Source organism: Suillus plorans (assembly GCF_016647745.1).
Source record: "Suillus plorans strain S12 chromosome Unknown HD556scaffold_10, whole genome shotgun sequence".
Lineage (NCBI taxonomy): Eukaryota > Fungi > Basidiomycota > Agaricomycetes > Boletales > Suillaceae > Suillus > Suillus plorans.
In genome coordinates, this window is record NW_024537394.1 from 148,928 (window position 1) to 168,658 (window position 19,731).

The 19,731-nt window shown below is 47.1% G+C and overlaps 5 protein-coding genes and 2 non-coding genes across 7 annotated transcripts; 3 read left to right on the top strand and 4 right to left on the bottom strand.

Moving 5' to 3' along the window:
* Window positions 1-447: 447 nt before the first annotated feature.
* Window positions 448-3,271, top strand: HD556DRAFT_1454795 (plasma-membrane choline transporter-domain-containing protein; the record flags this gene model as incomplete). Its single annotated transcript, XM_041308108.1, has 18 exons — window positions 448-693; window positions 741-856; window positions 911-1,042; window positions 1,095-1,132; window positions 1,184-1,361; window positions 1,419-1,451; window positions 1,499-1,527; window positions 1,577-1,711; window positions 1,764-1,801; window positions 1,852-1,999; window positions 2,056-2,151; window positions 2,211-2,273; window positions 2,331-2,369; window positions 2,418-2,483; window positions 2,536-2,616; window positions 2,674-2,716; window positions 2,773-2,833; window positions 2,882-3,271. The coding sequence occupies 18 exons, from the start codon at window positions 448-450 to the stop codon at window positions 2,930-2,932; spliced, it is 1,593 nt and encodes a 530-aa protein (XP_041163938.1). The 3' UTR covers window positions 2,933-3,271.
* Window positions 3,272-5,509: 2,238 nt separating this feature from the next.
* HD556DRAFT_t40 lies at window positions 5,510-5,591 on the bottom strand. The gene has a single exon. It is a non-coding gene; the product is annotated as a tRNA-His (tRNA).
* A 931-nt stretch (window positions 5,592-6,522) lies between these two features.
* On the top strand, window positions 6,523-7,634 carry HD556DRAFT_1344382 (uncharacterized protein). Its single transcript, XM_041302203.1, has 5 exons — window positions 6,523-6,632; window positions 6,689-6,717; window positions 6,769-7,103; window positions 7,160-7,243; window positions 7,300-7,634. The coding sequence occupies exons 1-5, from the start codon at window positions 6,576-6,578 to the stop codon at window positions 7,485-7,487; spliced, it is 693 nt and encodes a 230-aa protein (XP_041163939.1). The 5' UTR covers window positions 6,523-6,575; the 3' UTR covers window positions 7,488-7,634.
* On the bottom strand, window positions 7,635-9,798 carry HD556DRAFT_1265719 (uncharacterized protein; the record flags this gene model as incomplete). The annotated part of the gene is made up of 10 exons (XM_041299104.1): window positions 7,635-8,400; window positions 8,450-8,767; window positions 8,823-8,889; window positions 8,944-9,031; window positions 9,082-9,166; window positions 9,225-9,386; window positions 9,440-9,467; window positions 9,524-9,565; window positions 9,618-9,704; window positions 9,755-9,798. 10 exons carry the CDS (start codon window positions 9,796-9,798, stop codon window positions 7,720-7,722), a joined length of 1,602 nt encoding a protein of 533 aa, XP_041163940.1. The 3' UTR covers window positions 7,635-7,719.
* Window positions 9,799-12,257: 2,459 nt separating this feature from the next.
* Window positions 12,258-16,783, top strand: HD556DRAFT_60124 (armadillo-type protein). The gene is made up of 9 exons (XM_041311061.1): window positions 12,258-13,264; window positions 13,316-14,055; window positions 14,108-14,342; window positions 14,394-15,258; window positions 15,309-15,425; window positions 15,474-15,847; window positions 15,903-16,110; window positions 16,159-16,511; window positions 16,562-16,783. The coding sequence occupies exons 1-9, from the start codon at window positions 12,461-12,463 to the stop codon at window positions 16,676-16,678; spliced, it is 3,813 nt and encodes a 1,270-aa protein (XP_041163941.1). The 5' UTR covers window positions 12,258-12,460; the 3' UTR covers window positions 16,679-16,783.
* Window positions 16,772-18,023, bottom strand: HD556DRAFT_60080 (proteasome assembly chaperone 2). Its single transcript, XM_041311059.1, has 5 exons — window positions 17,716-18,023; window positions 17,501-17,657; window positions 17,392-17,450; window positions 17,219-17,334; window positions 16,772-17,158 (listed from the first exon to the last, which is right to left on the bottom strand). The coding sequence occupies exons 1-5, from the start codon at window positions 17,770-17,772 to the stop codon at window positions 16,777-16,779; spliced, it is 771 nt and encodes a 256-aa protein (XP_041163942.1). The 5' UTR covers window positions 17,773-18,023; the 3' UTR covers window positions 16,772-16,776.
* On the bottom strand, window positions 17,913-17,999 carry HD556DRAFT_t39. Its single transcript has one exon. It is a non-coding gene; the product is annotated as a tRNA-Asp (tRNA).
* Window positions 18,024-19,731: the final 1,708 nt, after the last annotated feature.

A 19,731-nucleotide genomic window follows, 5' to 3' on the forward strand; every position in this document is an offset into this window, starting at 1 on the left:
AATATTGGAAAGAGCATGCTGATTTAATGAGTTGGAGCGGAAGACCTCTCCTGGGGCCCGCCGAGTCCTAGTACTTCCGTGCAGAACTAAGTAGTTTCCATTACCCCACTAGGCATGGGCATGGATAGACTTTAGTTGGTTTTAGCTTTTTTACCTCTTCGGTGACATCCGGCCGAGCCTTTGGAACTACGAGGGGTTGTTGCATAGTCTGATGTTCCTAGCCTTCCCCATGACCCAAGTACATAATTAACGCATCTCGTGTACCGGTATGAATGCCGTCCACACCTGTGATCACTTGTCTTTCAAGAATAGTTTCCATGGATTCGGTGATGATCGACGCAGTTTGTTTTCAAATTCAGCTCTTCCTTTGCCTCGAGGGGTCTGCATGTACGAGAAGTTGCAATTGCCTCCCACACCAACTTATTCGCTTTCTCATTGCTTCAGAAAATGGCCCATTCAAGTTGGAACAAGGATCAGTGGGGAGTGCAACAGGGACAGGGGTATGCGCCATTCTATACTACCCTCGGCGCGGAGCCCACGCCTGGACACTCTCAGCCATATGCACAACCAGTCGTTCAGCCGCAGTACAATCCACAATCATCTGCAAACCAAAAAACACCCTTCGACGACGGTCGGTTTGAGCCGAAGAAGCAGGTCAACGACATTCTCTTCCTGGTCCTTTTCATTCTGCAGGTCAGTCTACCTTATTTCTTGGTGCACTCCTTCTAATGTCATGGTAGTTTGCCGGGTTTGTCGCGCTTTCAGGAATTGCCCTCTCAGGTTACGTGTCGAATAACGGGCTCGGGGGTGGTGTAGGCAATGGCTCCCAGGTTGGCTCGTCGGTGACCCTCAATCGGTGTGTTGACTGTGGGCATTCATCGACATATTTAATTGATGTTGACTGCGTTAGGCATACTGCCTACCTTCTGTTGTTTGTCACTGCGGCAGCTCTTGTCTTATCTATAGCCTACTTGATCCTCGCACGCATCTTTACACGGGCCTTGATGCATATCACTCTCGTTTTGTCTATAATACTCAACATGTACGCCCCCTCTAACCCCCTAGATCGACTATCATGCTGATCGTCACTCTAGCGCCATTTGCGTTTATTACTGGATTACTGGCTACTATTGTGAGCGATACGCACTTATCGGCCACCTCTTTATTGACTACGAAGCTACAGCTGGTGCCATCATATTCACTATCATTGCCTTGATTTCGATCTTTGCCTATTTTGGCTTTAGGTCCCGCATTCCATTGGCGTCCCTTCTCCTGCAAGTAGTAATGGATATCTCCAAACATCACAAGAGCGTCTATGTCGTTGTCTTCATCGCCTTGATTTTGCAAGCTGCTCTAACCGTGTAAGTTATTGCTGTTGTCACGCTCGAAGAAGTCTTTTCATATCCTATTAATTGCAGGTGGTTTTCCTATACACTGATTGCGATGCAAGTGTTTCAATTTGCTGTGCAATCTTTAGTTTCTCTAACATATTTTGTAGATACACGAAATGGACACCTGGCAACCCAAGTAAGTTTGCGTTACTAGTCAATTTAGTCAAGTTTGAACAATCACTCAGGTTGCGACAACGGAACGTCTTGTTCTGGAAGTACCGTGGCAGGCCTAGTATTCTATGCAATATTTTCCTACCTCTGGACATCTCAAGTCATCGGTAACGTCGCCTTAGCCACTCTTGCTGGTGGACCGTACGGAAGTGAGCCTAACTAGACGACTCTTGGTTTCATCATCTCATATACACATCACAGGTTGGTATTACTTCGGACCTCAAGAGCAGCAACTGATGGTAAATTTCTGTTCTATGTGCCCTCCGTTATGCTTATACATTGATTTTAGCCAAAGCATCCAACCCTTGGCGCATTTGGACGTGCTTCAACGCTTTCTCTTGGGTCAATAGCATTTGGATCCCTGATTGTCACTATTTTGGAAATTGTTCGCCTTATCCTAAATGCTGCGAGGAACAATGCAAATGCGCAAGGGAGCTGTGAGTATCAATCTGAATTTTTCTCACTTTAATGCCATTTTGAAGTCTTCGATAAGTCGTAGAAGCATGTCTTGCTTGCTGTGCAGAGTTCTTCGTTGGATGTATCGAAGGACTGGTAAGGTACTTCAATAGATATGCCTACATCGAGATTGGTAAGTTATCTGAGTTCAAGTTAATCCGGTTGGACTAACCAGTCATTCGGTATTATTAGCGCTCTATGGAAAACCTTACATTAAAGCAGCAAAAGACACTTGGACCATGTTCATGGATCGTGGTACGCCCCGTTATCGTTTGTTTTCCCGTAAGCACTCTCAGGATGCTAATATTTTAGGGATTGATGCGCTTGTCAACGATTCATTGGTTGGCATGAGTGAGTCACCAGTTGAAGATACTGACGTCATCTGATGGTGTTCGACAGCTTTGACGTGGGGAGCGTATGCCATTGGACTTCTATGCTCACTCTTTGGGTATCTCTACCTGCGCCGTGCGTACTGAATTAATGTGCTTGAGAAATCGGTACCATCGTTACCGCACAGTGACAGATCCTGCATATAACGCCGATGGACAGTACACAGCGCCGGTTGTCTTGTTTGGATTCATCATTGGACTGCAATGCTGTGCGTGCTTCTTTTTGATCCCGTCGATAGTTCTGTATGATTATCAATATTTTGCAGCGATGACAATGTCCGCTGCCATAGAGGCTGGAGTGTCTACTATGTATGTGCAAACCTCGGTGTATGGAGATACCGGTTGCTGATTTTCTCGATTTCCAGCTTCGTAGGTCTCGGAGAAGATCCACAAGTATTAGCTGCACGTGCACCTGACCTATTTAGGGTGAGAGCCTCGAAGTCGCAGCATATCTGTACCTGATCAGCTTTGCAGCTCATTGCTCTTACTTATCCTCGTGTCGTTCAAGGGGTACCGAGGGTTTAATGCTCTCGATGTGGCGATGTCCGCATATTTTGTGTGGCCGGATCCGGCTTAGGTCCCTGCCTCAAAACAAGTTTTTGGGATCCATTCAACATGAACACATGTTACTGCCAGTGTATAAAGCCTCAAGTATGAACGTGAACCGAACTACAGATTTTTCGAATCATACGGTTATGACAGTCACCGGTCCGAGATGAATGGAATGGTCACGGTTGGAACCATCATTTCCAACAGACGTGAATATTACCTCACAATGTGAAACCTTTTAACGGCGATCACCAGATTTGAAGTGTCTCCATGATGCTCAGGCATTGTCAGTGCAGGTTGATTTGTCAATCACGATGATTGTCTTCTTTGCGATCGTATGGAAAGGTGGTTTGCTTGCTGTACCTTTGCAGCCATTGGATCAGACTCAAAATTATGTTGTACTGATTCAATTATCGATTACCCTCATTTGGTCGACAGGTACGATCAGGTCCACGAAGCCCGTAAGCAGCCGTAAGCCAGGCCCTTTCTTCGACCTGTCCCCAGTTTCTTGAAACCACCGACTAGCTAGTTTCAGTTACTATGATATGACCAGTGCGTACGATGTGTCTTTCGACGAACGAATCCAGTGAGTCGTGCTTTCAATGTACAATTTTGCGCTCACCTGTCTTCGCTTTCATAGAGAGCACGAATGATATTTGCGGATAATCAGTCTAAAGGCCCGTGCTATTCGCGCAATTTACGCAAGTATCCACTCTTCCATGCAAGCTGTCAGCTCACCCGATAGGCTCCCTCGCGAATGGCTTGCACCTGACCAGAACTTTTAAGTAATTCCAGCGTAAGTTCAAGAAGTTCTTACACTTGTGGAAGCGAGCGGAATGGAAGCACATCATCTTGAGGTGCTATTCGCTCAACTTGCGCAATTGTGCTCTATTCTATGCAAGTTGTCGGGTCATTTGATATCTCTTTAACAATGGAAGGCGGTTAACGCGTCTGAAACCGGGCAGAGTGCAGTATAAAAGATCTCAATCATCGTAGGGTGTGTCCCCATCTTCTTCGAAAGCCTTTTACTTCAAAACACTATCATGGGTTCCATCGTTCCATGGGATGGAGTATACCGCATCCAGAATGTCGACTATCACGAGCAAAATATAGGACTCAAGGATAAGGACGTCATCGTCGTCGGCCGTCACGAGGATTCGGTCAATCCACGCATCGAGGCAAGTTCTTGAACAAATATTTCATTGCACTACCGTTCAGTTCTCATGGCCTTTGCAGTGGGAAATCAAGGCCACCACTGTAGGCGAGAACAGCAAGATAACCATCAAGTTGGACTCTAGCTCCAGCTCCAACTACGTCGGTGCCGACGTCAGTTTTACTTGCCCTTGATTTTGAAGTTTATGGCTAATTTTGCAAAAGTCTGAGAAAGTGATTTATAATGCTAAGCCCTATGAATGGTATGTGTCGTACCGCGATGTAGGCAGGTGGATGTGAGTATGCCATATATGATCACACGTCTTCAGGGTGTAACCTGGCTCTTCTCCTCAGCATCCGGGACCCTGATTCAGGCTTGTTGTTGCAGTTGCCTCATAGTGATGATGGAACAGAGGTACGACGCTTCATTTTGTGCTGTTGCATAACATATATTCCTCATGTGATTAGGTCCAACTCGCGGTGGATGGCGCAGGCGAGGCGTCATACTGGAGGTTCATTCCTATCAGGCCCCCTTCGAATTGATTGAGCGCAGTGCACTGAGATAGTGTTGATGTGCTTTCTGTGTCGGTGGTTAACGTGTACGTTAGTGGAATTCAAGCGCTCTCAGATGAGCGGGCAATGAAAGGCAACGAGTAATATTCAGTGAGTGATTTGTTGAGACCAGTGCTATTCGAGGCAAGGGTCCAGCACGTTCGACTCGCCTCACGAACGTTTGAAACTCCTCAACACACGGGCCGAAAAGGGATACCCAGCGCTCCACAACACCACTGGCAATAGCGACTGGTTTGGATAAACGAAGCCCAAGCTAGAGCGTCCAGTAGAGCATCGCAAGGCAGACCACGTTCTTAGCACCCGCCCGACTCCTTTGAGAATAAGAGTTTGTTAGCTAGGGCAAGAGGAACGCTAGAATAGTAGAGGTGGCAGCGGTTGCGAACAGTTCTCGTCAGGGACTACCGCTACCCCAGCCGCGTTGACCTTTTCGTTCTGTTTAGGCTGAACCTATATACCTAGTACTAGTGGGAGTACAGGTTCTGTCGCAGGATTGCAACCGCGTCCAATGACCAGTTGCGCCAGTAACCATGACCCACCGGTAGGGTAGTTTACGGTTGGGAGAGGGTTGGTGGGGAGTAGGAAGCTTCATCTCCAAGCAAACTCCAAGTCTCGTCATGTCGAAACAACTCACCGATAGAGTGACTTCTGTTTCGGCCGTTTCCGAGCCAAGAATTCCGGAAGGCTTGACGTCAACTATGATAATAATAAGTTGTCATTTGGCTTATCATCGATGCCATCATTTGCAGGCATGACAAGTTATTCATATCTGGGTGCGGGGAAGCTGAGATAGACATAAATGTGCTTGTGACGTGGAGCAAAAAGACCATTTGTCCCAGGGAGGATTCGAACTTCCGGCTTCGCAGATTGGAGTAGCCACAATGCGATGATTTAACCACTAATCGACAAGGACATTGCCCACTGGCCACTATTGATGTATCAAGAGCAACAAGACTTGTCGGGCCCGACGGTGTCGTACGCGTGCCTAGCTCAGGGCGGAGCTCGGGACATAGTAGTGATTCCGAGTCAGACCGAAGTTGCAACGAATCTGTCGAGCAAAGAAGATTTTGCGAGACCTCCAGGCCTAAGTTACGGTTGAAATTTAAAAGTCGATATATCTTTCAATACTTGTTTAGGATACCTGTTAATAACCCACCGCCAGCTTGATTTTTGACGCCCTAGCTACGTCATCAATACCCTGGATCACTCGCCCCTGCCGAGTTCCGGCCCGGGAGTGTGCTTGAATGGGTATTGCTGCAAAATCTGCCACCTGCCTTGGCTGCTTTCGATTCTTGTCGATACTACTGATGAACTCAGACTGTACCGGAAGTGATCATGAGGCCTTAGATAAGATGAACGCCCGAACAACGAGGATCATGAGCATCTAAAATTGTGGCAACTCGGAGAAGAGTGGTATAGTGATTGTTCAATACCCTCTGGTTAATTCAACCATGCAGCGACTGCGGAAACTACAAGCTTTAGTGTACGAAGAAGTAAAAGAAGCGATACCGGTGCGTTGGCGGCGCGTCACATATTTCCAATATGCTATGAATACTACATGTTCCTCATATTTTGGGATCCGAGCCTCAAACTTAGAAGTGATGATGTTGGATGCACCAAATCGGCTTGGAAACAACGACAGAATAGTTTGACGCGAGATATACGCACTTCCTTCCACGGTTGTCTCTCTCACCGGAGCATCAGGGCATTGCATTGTCACGTACGGTTGAGATATTTGCGCGAATGGTCGCAGATATCGCGCGGTACCAAACTCCCGGCCCATCCGGTAATTGATTGTTACATAATACTAACAATAAAAGAGACATATTCAACCAGTTGTGGAGCATCTCAAATATTACTTTACCCTCTCGCTATCTCCTTCAAAACTTCCCCTGCAATGAGGAAAACCTCATACGCAGCGACTTTTGTCGCTGTTCTCGCCATTCTTATCATCGTACGCCGTTCACGTCCCATTTCATTTGAATGTCCACTCATCCAGGGGGTTTCTAGAATATTTTATCTTCACGTCTCCCGGATTGGTTCGCCTAGAGAACTTTTAACCATCAAATACCCTGACATTGTATTTGAAGGCTTATTGCTAGATATGACATCGCGAACACACACGTTACAGTTCGCTATGGCTTAAACCAACGTTGCGAGTCTTCTACCATCAGCATTCCCGGTCCCAGCAAAGGACGTCTGGAATACGCCGACTACGAATGTCGCCAGTTTCCCCTCCGCGTACAAGACAAATGTGAAAAAGAAAACCGCCTGTTCTGTGCTCTCTGGACCTCTGCTCAATACTTCACCGAGCTTGGCAATGGTTTCGCAGGAATGGGTCTCGTTGCTTTGGTCATCGGCGTGAGCACGCACTCCAGAAGGAGAAGGGTTTGGAGAGCGGTGGCTGGGCTAGTCATATTACACGGTAAGTCTTTATGAAGCACATGGCTTCATCAGACGTCATCTTGATATATTCCGCAGCTGTGTTCCAACTGGTGACGTTTATCCTCGTCACCGAGCTGTATCGCAAGAACCGTTTCCCGGGATTCGAACACGCTAAGCCTGGTTAGTTTTTACGATGCCTTTGCTTCTTGTTGACTCTAATAATATACTCCTCAAAGGTGTTGGCTACGTCTTAAACGCCGTTTCTTGGGTTTCAGGTTTTGCTGTAGGGGCTGGCGTCATCATAACCGGAGTTGCTGCGGACCGCGGCCAGAAGTGGGCCGCCGGTAACAGATCAAACACACCAGTCCAGGGTTATCGTCGCAGATTATACAAACCCGTTCAAAATTATGGTTCAAATGTATAGTTCGTTTCTTACTCTCTACGAACACACGACGAATCGGACTCGGCTTCGGTTTTCTTTGTACTATATTTGGATACCTCTGCACTTAGTGTATGCACGCATTTTGTAAATATGTTCATTGAACGAGTCGCTCTCTCACTTAATCATAAAGGTGTAATTGTGTGAAAGTTGTATGCAAAATGAAATACCAAATATCGGTTGTCAAGATGTGCCATCTGGTATACATAGCCCTTCTTCACCCATCTTCGGGATAGTCTACCTGGTCATATAGCCTCAGTGTCTCATTCCAGTCCCTCTTCCGCCTCCTTCTGACAGAGAAGTACTTAGCTCCACTGTCCCATGTGCTTCTCACACGACCCTTCTGTTTACCCCCACGTTCGACGAAAAACTTCTCGGGATCATCCGGTAAACCCAAAGTCCCCACAGCAAGATTCATCAATCGCGAATGCAGATCCCGCCTTGTCACTCGTATCTCGTTCAGCGTCTTCTTCCCGACACACAGAAGCCTCGCTAGTGCCATAAAGGCGCGGAAAGCCGATATCGCGTCTTCTGTCCATCTCAGGGTCATCCACATCATTGCAGGGACGAGAAATGTTGTGAATGCGGCGGAGGGAAGCGTCAATAGAATACAAGCAGCCCAGACGGATAGACCCGAAAAAAGTCCATAGACAAGTTTATATTGCGCTATCTCGTCAAAGGTGTCCCAGACTGGCCCAGTTCTTTTGAAGTTCCGGACGGCGATGAATGTGGTAATGAATACTGGGGTCCAGAGCACCAGGCCTGGAAGAGATATGGTAAAGAGACATATGAACCACGTTAGTCGAATAACCATCCGCATGGTAATCGTTCCCAAGGAGAGAGGACGCGCAATGCGATCGTCTTTGATACCCCAATGAACAAGCCGGTCTTGATAATACTTTTGACGATAATTTAGAGACAGGTACATTCATTAAAAGCTGTATTACCTTGAGGTCACGACGCAGTTGGTTGAGCTCAATGTCCTCCTTGGTGAAGTCGATAGACTGATCCTCAACAATACGTTTGCTCTTTTGAGTGTCGTCGGAAGCTTTGAAAGCCTCGACAAATGTTCTGGTGATTCGCACATATTCTCCTAGGCTCATAAGAGTCCCAAGAGGTGCATACATGCGTGTCGCCATCTTTGCGGATCTCACAAATTCCCAAGATGGCGAGTCAATCGTCCGGGAACTAATTTGTTGTTGCATCCGTGTAGTCAGAGCCCGAATTTCGTCATACTGTACGGGAGCCAGAAGCTCTGGATTATCCTGAACCACAGGACACTAAATGAAATGCTCTATATAGATATATATATGCACGCACCTTGGGAGTAAACGTCGTTGGGGTGTTGAATGTTACTAGAACATCTGATCTGAAATGTTGTCGATGCCTATAATTTTACACGGTCAGTAACTAGGCGGAAATATCAGAATAGGTTGATTACATGTAAGTGATTGAGCATGTCAGAATGGATACAGAAAAGTTTGGATCATCACGATTACGACTCAGGACATCCGAAACAATACGAGCCACTAAAAGATAGATGAAGCAAACATTAGCAGATACTAATCAGTCGACAAACCTCCAGTCTTAAGGGGGGCAATGGTGGGGTGATAACGACTTGCCCCCTCCGGAAATAAACAAACTGCATCTCCCAGTTCGAGTGCCTGTTAGATTTGATTGGACTTTCAGATCCCCTATATGTATATTATAAACGCATCTTACATCCATTAGCTTATCCATGGCTTGGCTGTTATCAACCTCGCTGTCATTGTAGTCTTTACGCCGCTTAATAGGCACAGTGCCTGCGGATTCGATCAGCCAACTGGTGAATGTCCGATGGCCGAATTGGGTGGATTTTGCCGTGAGCCGCAGCATATTACGGGTCTATGCGGCAATAGGTCAATGATGACGTCAGATTCAAGGTCGTGGTTGCTTACTTTGGACGGCATAGAAGTTACCAGAAGACTGACGTACACAAACGATGAGTTAACACGCTTGGCCAAGGTAGATGCTATTCTCACAGTGCATCCGTCAGGGAATTGGGATGGTTGGCACAGACAATGCTGAGTCGCAAAACCATTTAGCTAATGGAGAATAACCCGACTGAAAACGGACCATGGTTGCCCGGTTTTCGGTATAATATCAGCATTCTCGACGACGATGGTCCCATAAAATATCTTCAGCACAAACTTGAAGAGCAACCTAGCACCACCGTCAAATTCTGTCGACCTTTGGGATGTCGCTGACCTCACCGAATTAAGATGTAAGACCAAGGCGTAGTAGAACCTTTCGCCATATTTATGCGAGTTTCGTCGTGAAGGTCGTGTACATGAACTGTTGCGTATGGGGAGGATTTAGGAAAGAAAAGATTTAGTACATGTCACTACTCTTCTTGTGTCACTTCAAAGTACAGTTGAAATGCTCATAATGCATATGCTAACAATGCATAAGTCTCATAATGCATGGACTTTTTTGGATCCCGACGGCGTTCCCATGTAATTGACCGCATAATGCATAATGCATAATGCATAACCTTTGCATAGCCAATATGCATTATGAGGTACCAAATTGATAGGACGGGACAATAGGTACGACAATGTATTGCATAAATTTATTGTTCTGCTTCAGTGGTATTGTCTCGTTCGACTATGTATAGAAGCTAGCAAGTAATCACGACAGTACGATACCACACAACAATGTCCGTAAACCCAAAATGCAAACCCCGTGACAAGCCCGCTGTCTATAACCGACCTGCGAAGCGGCAGAAAATTACCAAGGACACTCCTCGAACTTCAGCTCATTCTCCCAAATGCACTTCTCGCCACAATCTTACACTCTCTGACTGGTTAACAGTCTATTCATTTGTTGATTCTCATCCTACTGTATCACAGATTGAAATTGTTGAACACTTTAAATCTCTCAAGTCGGGTGCACTCAATTTCACGCAGTCAACCTTATCACGCAAGTTGCGGGAACATCCAAAAATGGAAGCACGGATCAACGATAACCCTAATGCATTGTCATCGAAGCGGCCAAGGATTGTCACAAGGCCCGATGTCGAACGTGCCTTAATTCTGTGGGTTAGGCACATGGAGAGTAGACGTGAAACAGTGACTGGGCCTATGCTGCGAGAGAAACGGAAAAGGTTTGAAGATGAGTTTGATGTCCTGGAAAATGAAAGGCTGTCGGGGGAATGGCTCCAATCATTTTGTACTGCCTACAAGATTCACGAGTACCGACGGCATGGAGAAGCTGGGTCTGTTGACATCGAAGCTGTTGATAAAGAACGAGAGCGTTGTCATAAGATCTTGGTGAAGTTTGCTCCCAAAGATCGGTGGAATTTTGACGAGACATCATTCTTTCCTTAGTGAGTGTTCATTTATATTAATCTATGTCACCTAATTTTTTTTTCATTTTAGTGCACCTCCAGACCGTGGCCTTGCAACACGACAAATGAGTGGTAAGAAGAAAGAGAAATTCCGTATCTCCATCGGATTAGCCTGCAACGCAGATGAAAGCGAGAGGCTCGAGCCTTTTTTTATCGGCAGGGCAAAGAAACCCCGATGCTTCAAGAAGCAGACACCGGAACAGCGGGGATTTTATTATCGGAATAATAAGAAGGCTTGGATGACAGCAGTCATATTTGAGGAGTACATGGACATGATGATATGATTGCTGTTAATATCTAATCAGTGGCCTAGATGGATCAAAAAACTCGATCTTCAGATGAAGCAACAAAACCGGCACATTTGCATGTTTATTGATAATTTCTCTGCCCACAGCATCTCGTATCAACCATCAAACATTGATCTTGAATTTTTTGGGCCCAACATGACACCATTTGTCCAACCATGCGATGCTGGAATCATCCGATGCTTCAAGGCACTATATCGCCGTAATTTTTGCGCGCGTGCTATTGATCTTGACGAAGCTGGCAAACGGGATATTTATAAAATTAATATTCTCGAAGGCATGACAATGGCGAAGCAAGCATGGTATGCTGTCACGTCCGAAACCATCAAACATTGTTGGGATCACACTGACATTCAAGTGTAAGTCATCTTTTGACCTCATTTTTTTGGGTGCTCAAGTCTATCACAGTGATCCAACGACTAACGCTGACACACGGCCTCACACGGATCCACTTGCGTGGAACATCGTCCACAAATTCGCAACTACCGAAATGTCCCTTCCCAATGCGGAGAACAAGCTACAGGCTCTTCTTGGCGAGCGCTACATAGATTCTGATTGGAGACCGGCCCTCAAAGCTGTAATGGATGCTGAAGGAGATGTGGAGATGGCTTTAAATGCCATTGATGCACTTATGCAAGCTGCATCTCGTCGTACCGGCCTCAAAATTCGTATTCCCGCGCGCTCACAACAAGCTGCCCAGCTATCTTCTACCGAAGCTGCGCTTATGCAATCAGTCCGAGAACTCCAAGCACGCAATCGCATTTTCGGTACCTTGCCAACTATTGATGAACTTCTGGACCCCGCCGAGGAGAGAGATAAGGGAGAATTCTCTGCTTTTGAAGGTGGTGACTCATCCATTGCAGACACGGTCCGCCACGAAATTGCCGTTGCAAATGGTGAAGTTATCGAGGTTGATTCTGATGACGACGACGACGACGAAGCGGATCCATCAATCACTCGTCAAAATATTCTCGATTTGTGCCAGCAGCTTGAAGTTGGATGCATGCAATATGGTGATCCTCAATTTTCACTTGATTTATCATCACAACTTCGAAAGTTTCGCGCGAACCTACAACGCGAAGAACTACTTAATGCTAGACAAACTTCTTTAGAACAATTCTTCTCGGTATAATACATGTACTTCTGTAGGACTATGGACGATTTTCTGTCACACTTTTGGCGGAGGTCACATGCGTCACAATAGTGTGACACATATGCTATTGCATATGTCTCATAATGCATAACGTTTTGGCGGTCCCAACGGTATGCATTATGAGCATTTCAACTGTAGTCTTGTGTATTACGTAATCAATTTTTTGATCAATGCTGCATATCAGCAGGACGGCTATTCACAAGTGATCGTCATGGAGGAAGCATTGGCCAAAATACGGCCTCATACGACATCAAATCTTGCCCACCAGAAAGCACCAGCCAACCTACTTCAGGCTTTAGAATCTACGTTTGAGGAAAAGCATGCGGACAGGACACCTACGGCTTATTTTGCTGCATTGATCACAACTCTCGATGGAAGCATTCAAAAGAAGGAGACTTCACTTGGAGATGGAGACGTACTACCCGCAGAACTGTATCTTCTTGCTCTGGTGGCTCCCTTCGTCCCCCCGCCAGTTATCCAGACCAATCTCAATACACTTCTCTCTCTGACCGCACCACTTTTTCCTGCCTTGATGGCACATGCTCCTCCAATGAGGTCACAGTTGACTCTGTACAATGCTGTGTTCAGAGCCCTTGACAAATCGCAACTGGACGTTTCTGCGGTCCGCCAATCATTTGCATCTATACTGCAATTGTGTCTGGATCCTCGACCAAAAGTGCGCAAAAAAGCAGCTGACATTGTAAAAGACGTTCTTTCTTTCCCACCGAGTCCTTTAATTCGGCATCCTTACGCTCAGCGGGTGGCTGAGTGGGCTCATATCGCGCTCCAGCAAGCAAGCACCGGTGCCCTACCGAAATCAAAATCATCAGGAAAAGGGTCTGATACCTCAGCTGCAGAAACAGCTATCCATCTCCTTGCATTCTTGCGCCCAGTACTTCCAAATCTTCCCCTCGAAGTATGTTAAATAATCTTTGAATTATCATCTACTAACACAAATATTTGCAAGGCCATTCCACCCATCACCACTACGCTCTTGACCCTTCCACGATTAGGAAACCCGTACCTCTCCCAGGCTGCATACTCGATTCTTTCCGATCTTTTTACTGCATCTACTACGACGGGCACTGCCAGTGCAATCGAACAAATTCCAGCCGTTTTACATGCCGTCCTGGAATCCCCACCAGCAAAAGCTGATAATTCCATCTCTCCATCTTGGATTCGTGTTCTAGGAGATGCAATGTTTGCATATCATGTCGCGGACGCATCGGCCTGTGCCACTGAATTGCACAGAGTGTGGAAAACGGTGTGGTCGTACTTCGAGACGAAGAACCCACAAACCCGTAAAGCTGTTGCGGAATCTCTGGATTTACTGACACGGTGTATCACGTCTTCTCTCGTGAAAGACTCCATTTCAGACGGTGAAGCTGGAAAATCGCCTTTGCGAAGCATCATCTCACAAACAACGAAAGCCCTCGACTCCCTGTCCTTCGCATCTGCTATGCAGGAATTGCTCTCGGTTATTTCAGCTCTGGTCTCAAATTTAGGCGTTCGTGTGGACCCTGCAAAGTCTACTACTGCTACAGAGGCTTTGCTCATGCCTCTAGTATCGAAAATCGCCGATCTGCGGGTCCAAAAAGGCTTTGAGCACAAGGAAGCCGCTGACGCTGTGCTCTCGACGGCTATGCGAGTAGTGGGTCCCGCTGTACTTCTTGCAGCTATTCCTCTCAATCTAGAACCCTCGGATCGGTGAGTCATTTTGGGACGGGGAAAGGGACTAGAGCTGATATATATATTCTAGTCAAGCAGGCAAAGAACCACGGGCATTCCTTTTACCTATGCTCAACCAACCCCACCCGTCTCTCCTTGGCCATTTTGTCTCATACTTCGTGCCCATGAGCGAGCGGATGTTCAATTTGCAGCAAAAGGCTGATAGCGAAGGAAGGCAATCAGAGGCGAAAGTGTGGAGTGTGCTTGTCACTCAGATATGGTCTGGATTTGCGGGCTATTGCCATGCACCTTCTGATATCAAGACAGTACGTGCGGTGCTCGTATACAAACTTTTATATTGATGGATATCATTTTAGGCCCTTTCACCGGCATTCTCGCAACTCCTTTCTCAACTACTTTACAGCCAACCTGATCTCCGGCCACCTGTACTAAGGGGTCTGAAGGCTTTGATAGAGTCCAACAAAACTATCGCATCCCAGGTCGACACAGACATGGGAGAGTCCTCAGGATCTGACAACGTAATTACCCCTGAACAAGCTTCCGAGAACCTTACTTTCCTCAAGACCCAAGTAGAGAGTTGGTTTGCTGTCTTCTTCAACGTTTTCGGTAGCGTGGATAGGGATAATCGTGGCATGGTGGGCGACGTGATCGGTGTTTGGGCTGGACTCGCAGAGAAGCAAGACATTGCAAAAGCCTATCGCAAGGTCGTTGACCTTTTCCGTCAAAGTTTTCAACAATCAGACAACGGGAATACCACTACAATGATGCAAGACCTTTTAATTCTCCTCCTTCCCTTCCTTGACACGCAAGACGTCGCCGCTCTGTTCTCGACGTGCCTCGCGCAGGAAGTACTGTGCCACAAGGACAACGGCGTACAAAAGCGTGGTTACAAGATTCTAGCGAAGCTTCTGGAGCACGGTAAAGTAGAAGAGGATGCGCTCCAGACTTTTCAACGTCTGGACGAGCTTTCTGTTGGGCTTTCACCTGCTGCAAAGAAAGATCGATTCATCTTACTCTCTCTGCTGATACTTCGGGTACCTAGCGAGTCTTTGCATGTCATTCCTTCGCTTATCCCAGAAGCTGTCTTGGGCACGAAGGAGCCATCAGAGAAAGCCCGGTTAGCGGCTTTCGAGCTCATCGTTGCCATGGGTCAAAAGATGAGCCACGGTGGTATAGTGAAGAGGAGCATGGTGGATGGAATGGATGAGGATGGTACTGAAGGCAAGCCATGATTGCATTGCAAATCTCAGCTATTGACATACTCTTTGCAGCACAAGCAAGCATCAACGAGTACATGACCATGGTTGCAGGAGGCTTAGCAGGAGCTTCACCGCACATGATCAGTGCCACCGTAACCGCCGTCTCCCGTCTCGTCTTTGAGTTCAGAGGTATGTAAATAGACGCCGCGACCGCAATTTATCTAATGATTCGGGTAGAATCCATCGATACCCAGATGCAGACGGAGGTCTTCACGACTCTTCTTGTTTTCCTCTCCTCTGCCAACCGTGAAATCATCAAATCTACGCTTGGGTACATAAAACTTGCGATTCATACTTTACCTATTGAATTGCTACGACCACATCTAAAAGACCTTGTCCCTGCACTTCTTGCCTGGTCTCACGATCACAAGAACCACTTCAAGGCAAAGGTCCGCCATATCTTCGAGCGGATGATCAGGAGGTTTGGGTGGAATGACGTGTATCAAGCGGCAGGCGAGGATCAGGCCGCAAAGGTGTTGGTGAATATCAAGAAAAGGAAGGAAAGAGCTAAGAGGAAGAAAGCTCGAGAAGACGATGATGATGAAGAGGAGGTTGGTTTTTTTCTTGAAACGTCTATCGTTTACTATTGCTGATGACCTTATCCAGGCGACTAAAGGAAAGGTTCCCACAGGTGATGCCTTTGAGGACGTTTTGTATGGCAGTGAAAGCGAGTTGGACGACAGCGACGAAGATGAGCAGGCATCTCGACCCACGGCGGGACCGAAACGGAAGGGAGTTGAACAGGGGGTGCGTCTGCGGGTGGATGATGATGAACCGATGGACCTCTTGCAGGGTGTTGCATCACGATTGACCAGTGGGTGTTCTTCATGCGCTTGCAAGTACATTATTTACCTCTTTACAGATGCCCAAGCCAACCGACGCCGCAAGCCGGGTCAAGATGCAGGTCACTTCAAAACTGACACTGACACTGGAAAGATTGTTATCAACGAGGACGAGGAGTCTGACATTGAAGTCAGCTCTCGGAAGGCTGCCAAAGACGTTGCTGGCAGTGCATATCGGGAGAGTATGACCTCAGTGGATGGCTTTACCCGCGGACCCAATGGGCGCATCAAGTTCAACAAAGATACTAAAAAGAGACGCCGCGAGAATGAGGACGAAGATGGAGATGTTGAGATGGCTGATGGTGCTGCCACTACTCCGAAGAAACACAAGCAACCCGCCGAGCCAAAATTCGGCCACGAGTTCAAGGCAAAGGTTGGTGGTCTGCTGTGTTTGTTCTCGCAGGGTCTGATGTTTTATTACAGAAAGCTGGTGGTGACGTCAAGAAAGGCGGTGTGGATCCATATGCTTATGTGTCGTTGTCTCAAGCCGCCAAGAAAAAAGGCCGAAACCGTACTGGCATTGCTGGAAAACATCGATGAAGTTCAGCGCATACTATCAAAAAGCACGTGTAGATTTGTTTTTGGATCATTACTTGATAGTTTTATGAAAATCCGCACCAGGCTGTAGAATACACTTGTCAACCATACAATGTTTGATCATGAGGGGTACCGAAAAGACCATGACCCCAACTGCTAGGCTGCTTCCAGTTAGGAACGTCTACTTGCAACACCTTGGATACTACAGCTGCCATGAGCTGGGCATCCGCTCTGTTGTCCCCCTCCATGACATATTGCAACAGGCATGCAGTCGGGATTTGCCATGTGTCGGAAAGTGAGGAGAGTATTCGACGAGATAACCCTCCGCCTGGTATGAAAGGTATGATTGTCCTTTCGGCATCAACATGCAAGAACTGGGAGACGGGTGAAGTGTAGACGGGTATTGGCAGAGTTGTGAGGGCGGCCAGTGGACCAGAACTCAGATCAGGTGTTCCAGGTGGAATGATCTGACAAGTAGGTGTACTGGAGGCATCGGAAGAATATCAATTTGACAGCTCAGATATCGAATCATTTCAACTCAACAGCATCTGAGGATCAGTCCTGTTGGACATGTCTACTCCGCCAATGACCAGAACAGCCGATGCTCCTGACGTGCGGATGAATTCCAACAGGGAGTCAACAAATTCCTGCTTCGAGGACTGGTATGATGCAGGATCAGCACAGTAGAGATCAGGTTTGAGTGACGGCGTTATTACCTTTAATGCGGGAGAACGTTGTTGTATGACTGCGATATTAACATCGTCGCGGCCAAAAACTAGCCTATATGTTAGCCCAAACTCTGACGACGCATGCACTAAGACATACGCTCGAGTGGTGTTGTGATGCCAGGAAGATCATCTTCGCGAGCTCCGACGACAGGGACTAAGCTCCTAGGGTCGAATATGCCTACGCGATGCAAGGAAAGTGAAGTGATCAGGAGATCAGCCGCGAGCTGTGCAACGTTCGCGACAGAAACAACTGGCTACCTTGGGGAGCTTGTCTTCAGTGAGCTGTCTTGAATCGGATGTCAGCATACGCACAACGATGAGAACTTTGCCCTTTGTGCTGAAATGGTCAGTCGGGTGATAGAATGTCATGGCCTGCGAGTTTGTACAATAAGAAAGTTAGTGAAAGCTGAGAGTATACTGCTACGCGACGCGCGTCGATTTCAAGTTGGGCTTATGTGTGGTGGTCGGACCTACATATGACAGGGAAGAGAAAAAGAAAGCACAAAAAACTCTCTGGCGGGGAGTCGAACCCCGCTCTCCCGCGGTCGTGTTTCTTGCATGACAGGCGGGTGTACTATCCGATATACTACCAGAGACATGTTGCGGCTCTTGCCTTTTACTATACGATCAGGAATCGTTCTATGAATACTACTCAGCAGATCGCCGAACACCGTCAACACCTGACCCACTTCATCACAATATTGTCAACAGACAACCCTTGGCTCTTCGCGAGTGCATGCCATCATGGGGTAAAACATCGCGTCTGGAATCTCGGTACGAATATTTCACTCGGGCCAACTACCCAATTTTGTGAAATATGTGGCTTAGCATCTGGACACGAACCCGAAGACGTTGTGGGTTGTGGAAGTTTCTTTGCTGAGTCGGTGCTGAGCCGAGAGTGATGTGGGACAAGCAGGAATATCTTCCTCAGCCTGCTTCAATCGCTGGAGTCTGATGATTTCTCTGCTGGCGTTGTATGTTACTCCACGGCCGGAACATTCACGCACTCCCACCGGCCTTTGGCACTGCTGCAAGTCACCCATTATGGGCTTATCTCGTGCCTTTTCTTTGTTGTGAATCTCCTCGACAGGCGCAACAAACACGGAAGCAACTCATGGTCAAGTCCAAGCTTAGGCGTCATCACATTCTCAGCCTGCCGCCACCTCGACTTCCACGACACCGACACCTACTGCACTTGATACGAGTAGTACAGCGCCAGGTGCAGCAAATGCGCGACCACGACATATTGCATTGGGGACTCGTTTCGTGCCTTTCTTTGCTGTACATCTCCCCGACACGATGGTCGTCGGTGGTTGTTGATAGTAATACGTTGGTGTACAACTATCAATGTCTAGTTCTCTGAATAGAATTCCGATAGAAATGTCATATGATTTCACACAAACTAAAAAAAGAGCAAGGTGAGGTGGGTGCTATGATGAGGGCAAATGACATTTAAAGCATTACGATATCAACTTGTTAACGAGGAGCGTGATCGATGTTGAAAATACGCAGTGACTAGTGGAGCGGGGCGCTCTGGCAGGATCAGATCGGGAGTGGCAGAGGTCCCGGCGCAGGAGCAGGAGTCCTGGCTCGTAGTCGGTAGTAGTCCTGCGGCGTGTCGTAGTCGGTCCTGGATAGATAGAGCTGCAGTTTGGCCTTGGGTTTCCCTTGCAGTCCGTGCCCGGTCCACTAGTCAAAAGAGTAATATGACCCTATCGAAGGTTTCTAGTTCGAGAGGGTACAGAGTTTGAGAGCATCCAGTCTTGTTGCAACTCGAAGCGGGTAGACAACGTGCATTGGAGATAGGAGTTTCGCCTCAGAAAGTGGAGATAAAGGCTATCACAGGCAACGTGTTACTACGGGGATGCGCAATGCATTAATGGGCCCATATGCTTTGATCTAGAAGTGAGGCAACGATTAATCTTCCTTAAGCAGACCTTGAACTTAATACTTGTAAGTCATTACATCCAATGATGGGTGTGTTGAATAAGGAAGTGCTTCAGAAATAGCTCCTGGCAATAATGAAATCTCCTCGAGGCTGCCAACGAGGCCAACTAGCTCAGTGACTGGACTGAGACGTTACCGTTAAGGCAGAGTGGTGGCCTATCCCAAGTAACATGCTGTGGAAACGCGTAAGTAATGCATTACTAAGTGTGCAGCATGCTCGAATAACTTAATCTAGAATTGAGACTGAGTTGTAGACAATTGAACTTTGTAGGTGCAGGCAATTACCAATGATCCCTTCTATGTCGAACTTCCAAATTCTTTGGGAATAGCTCCCGGTGTTCTCCATAACCCTGACACTCGTCTCCTCAAGGCTACTTGAAA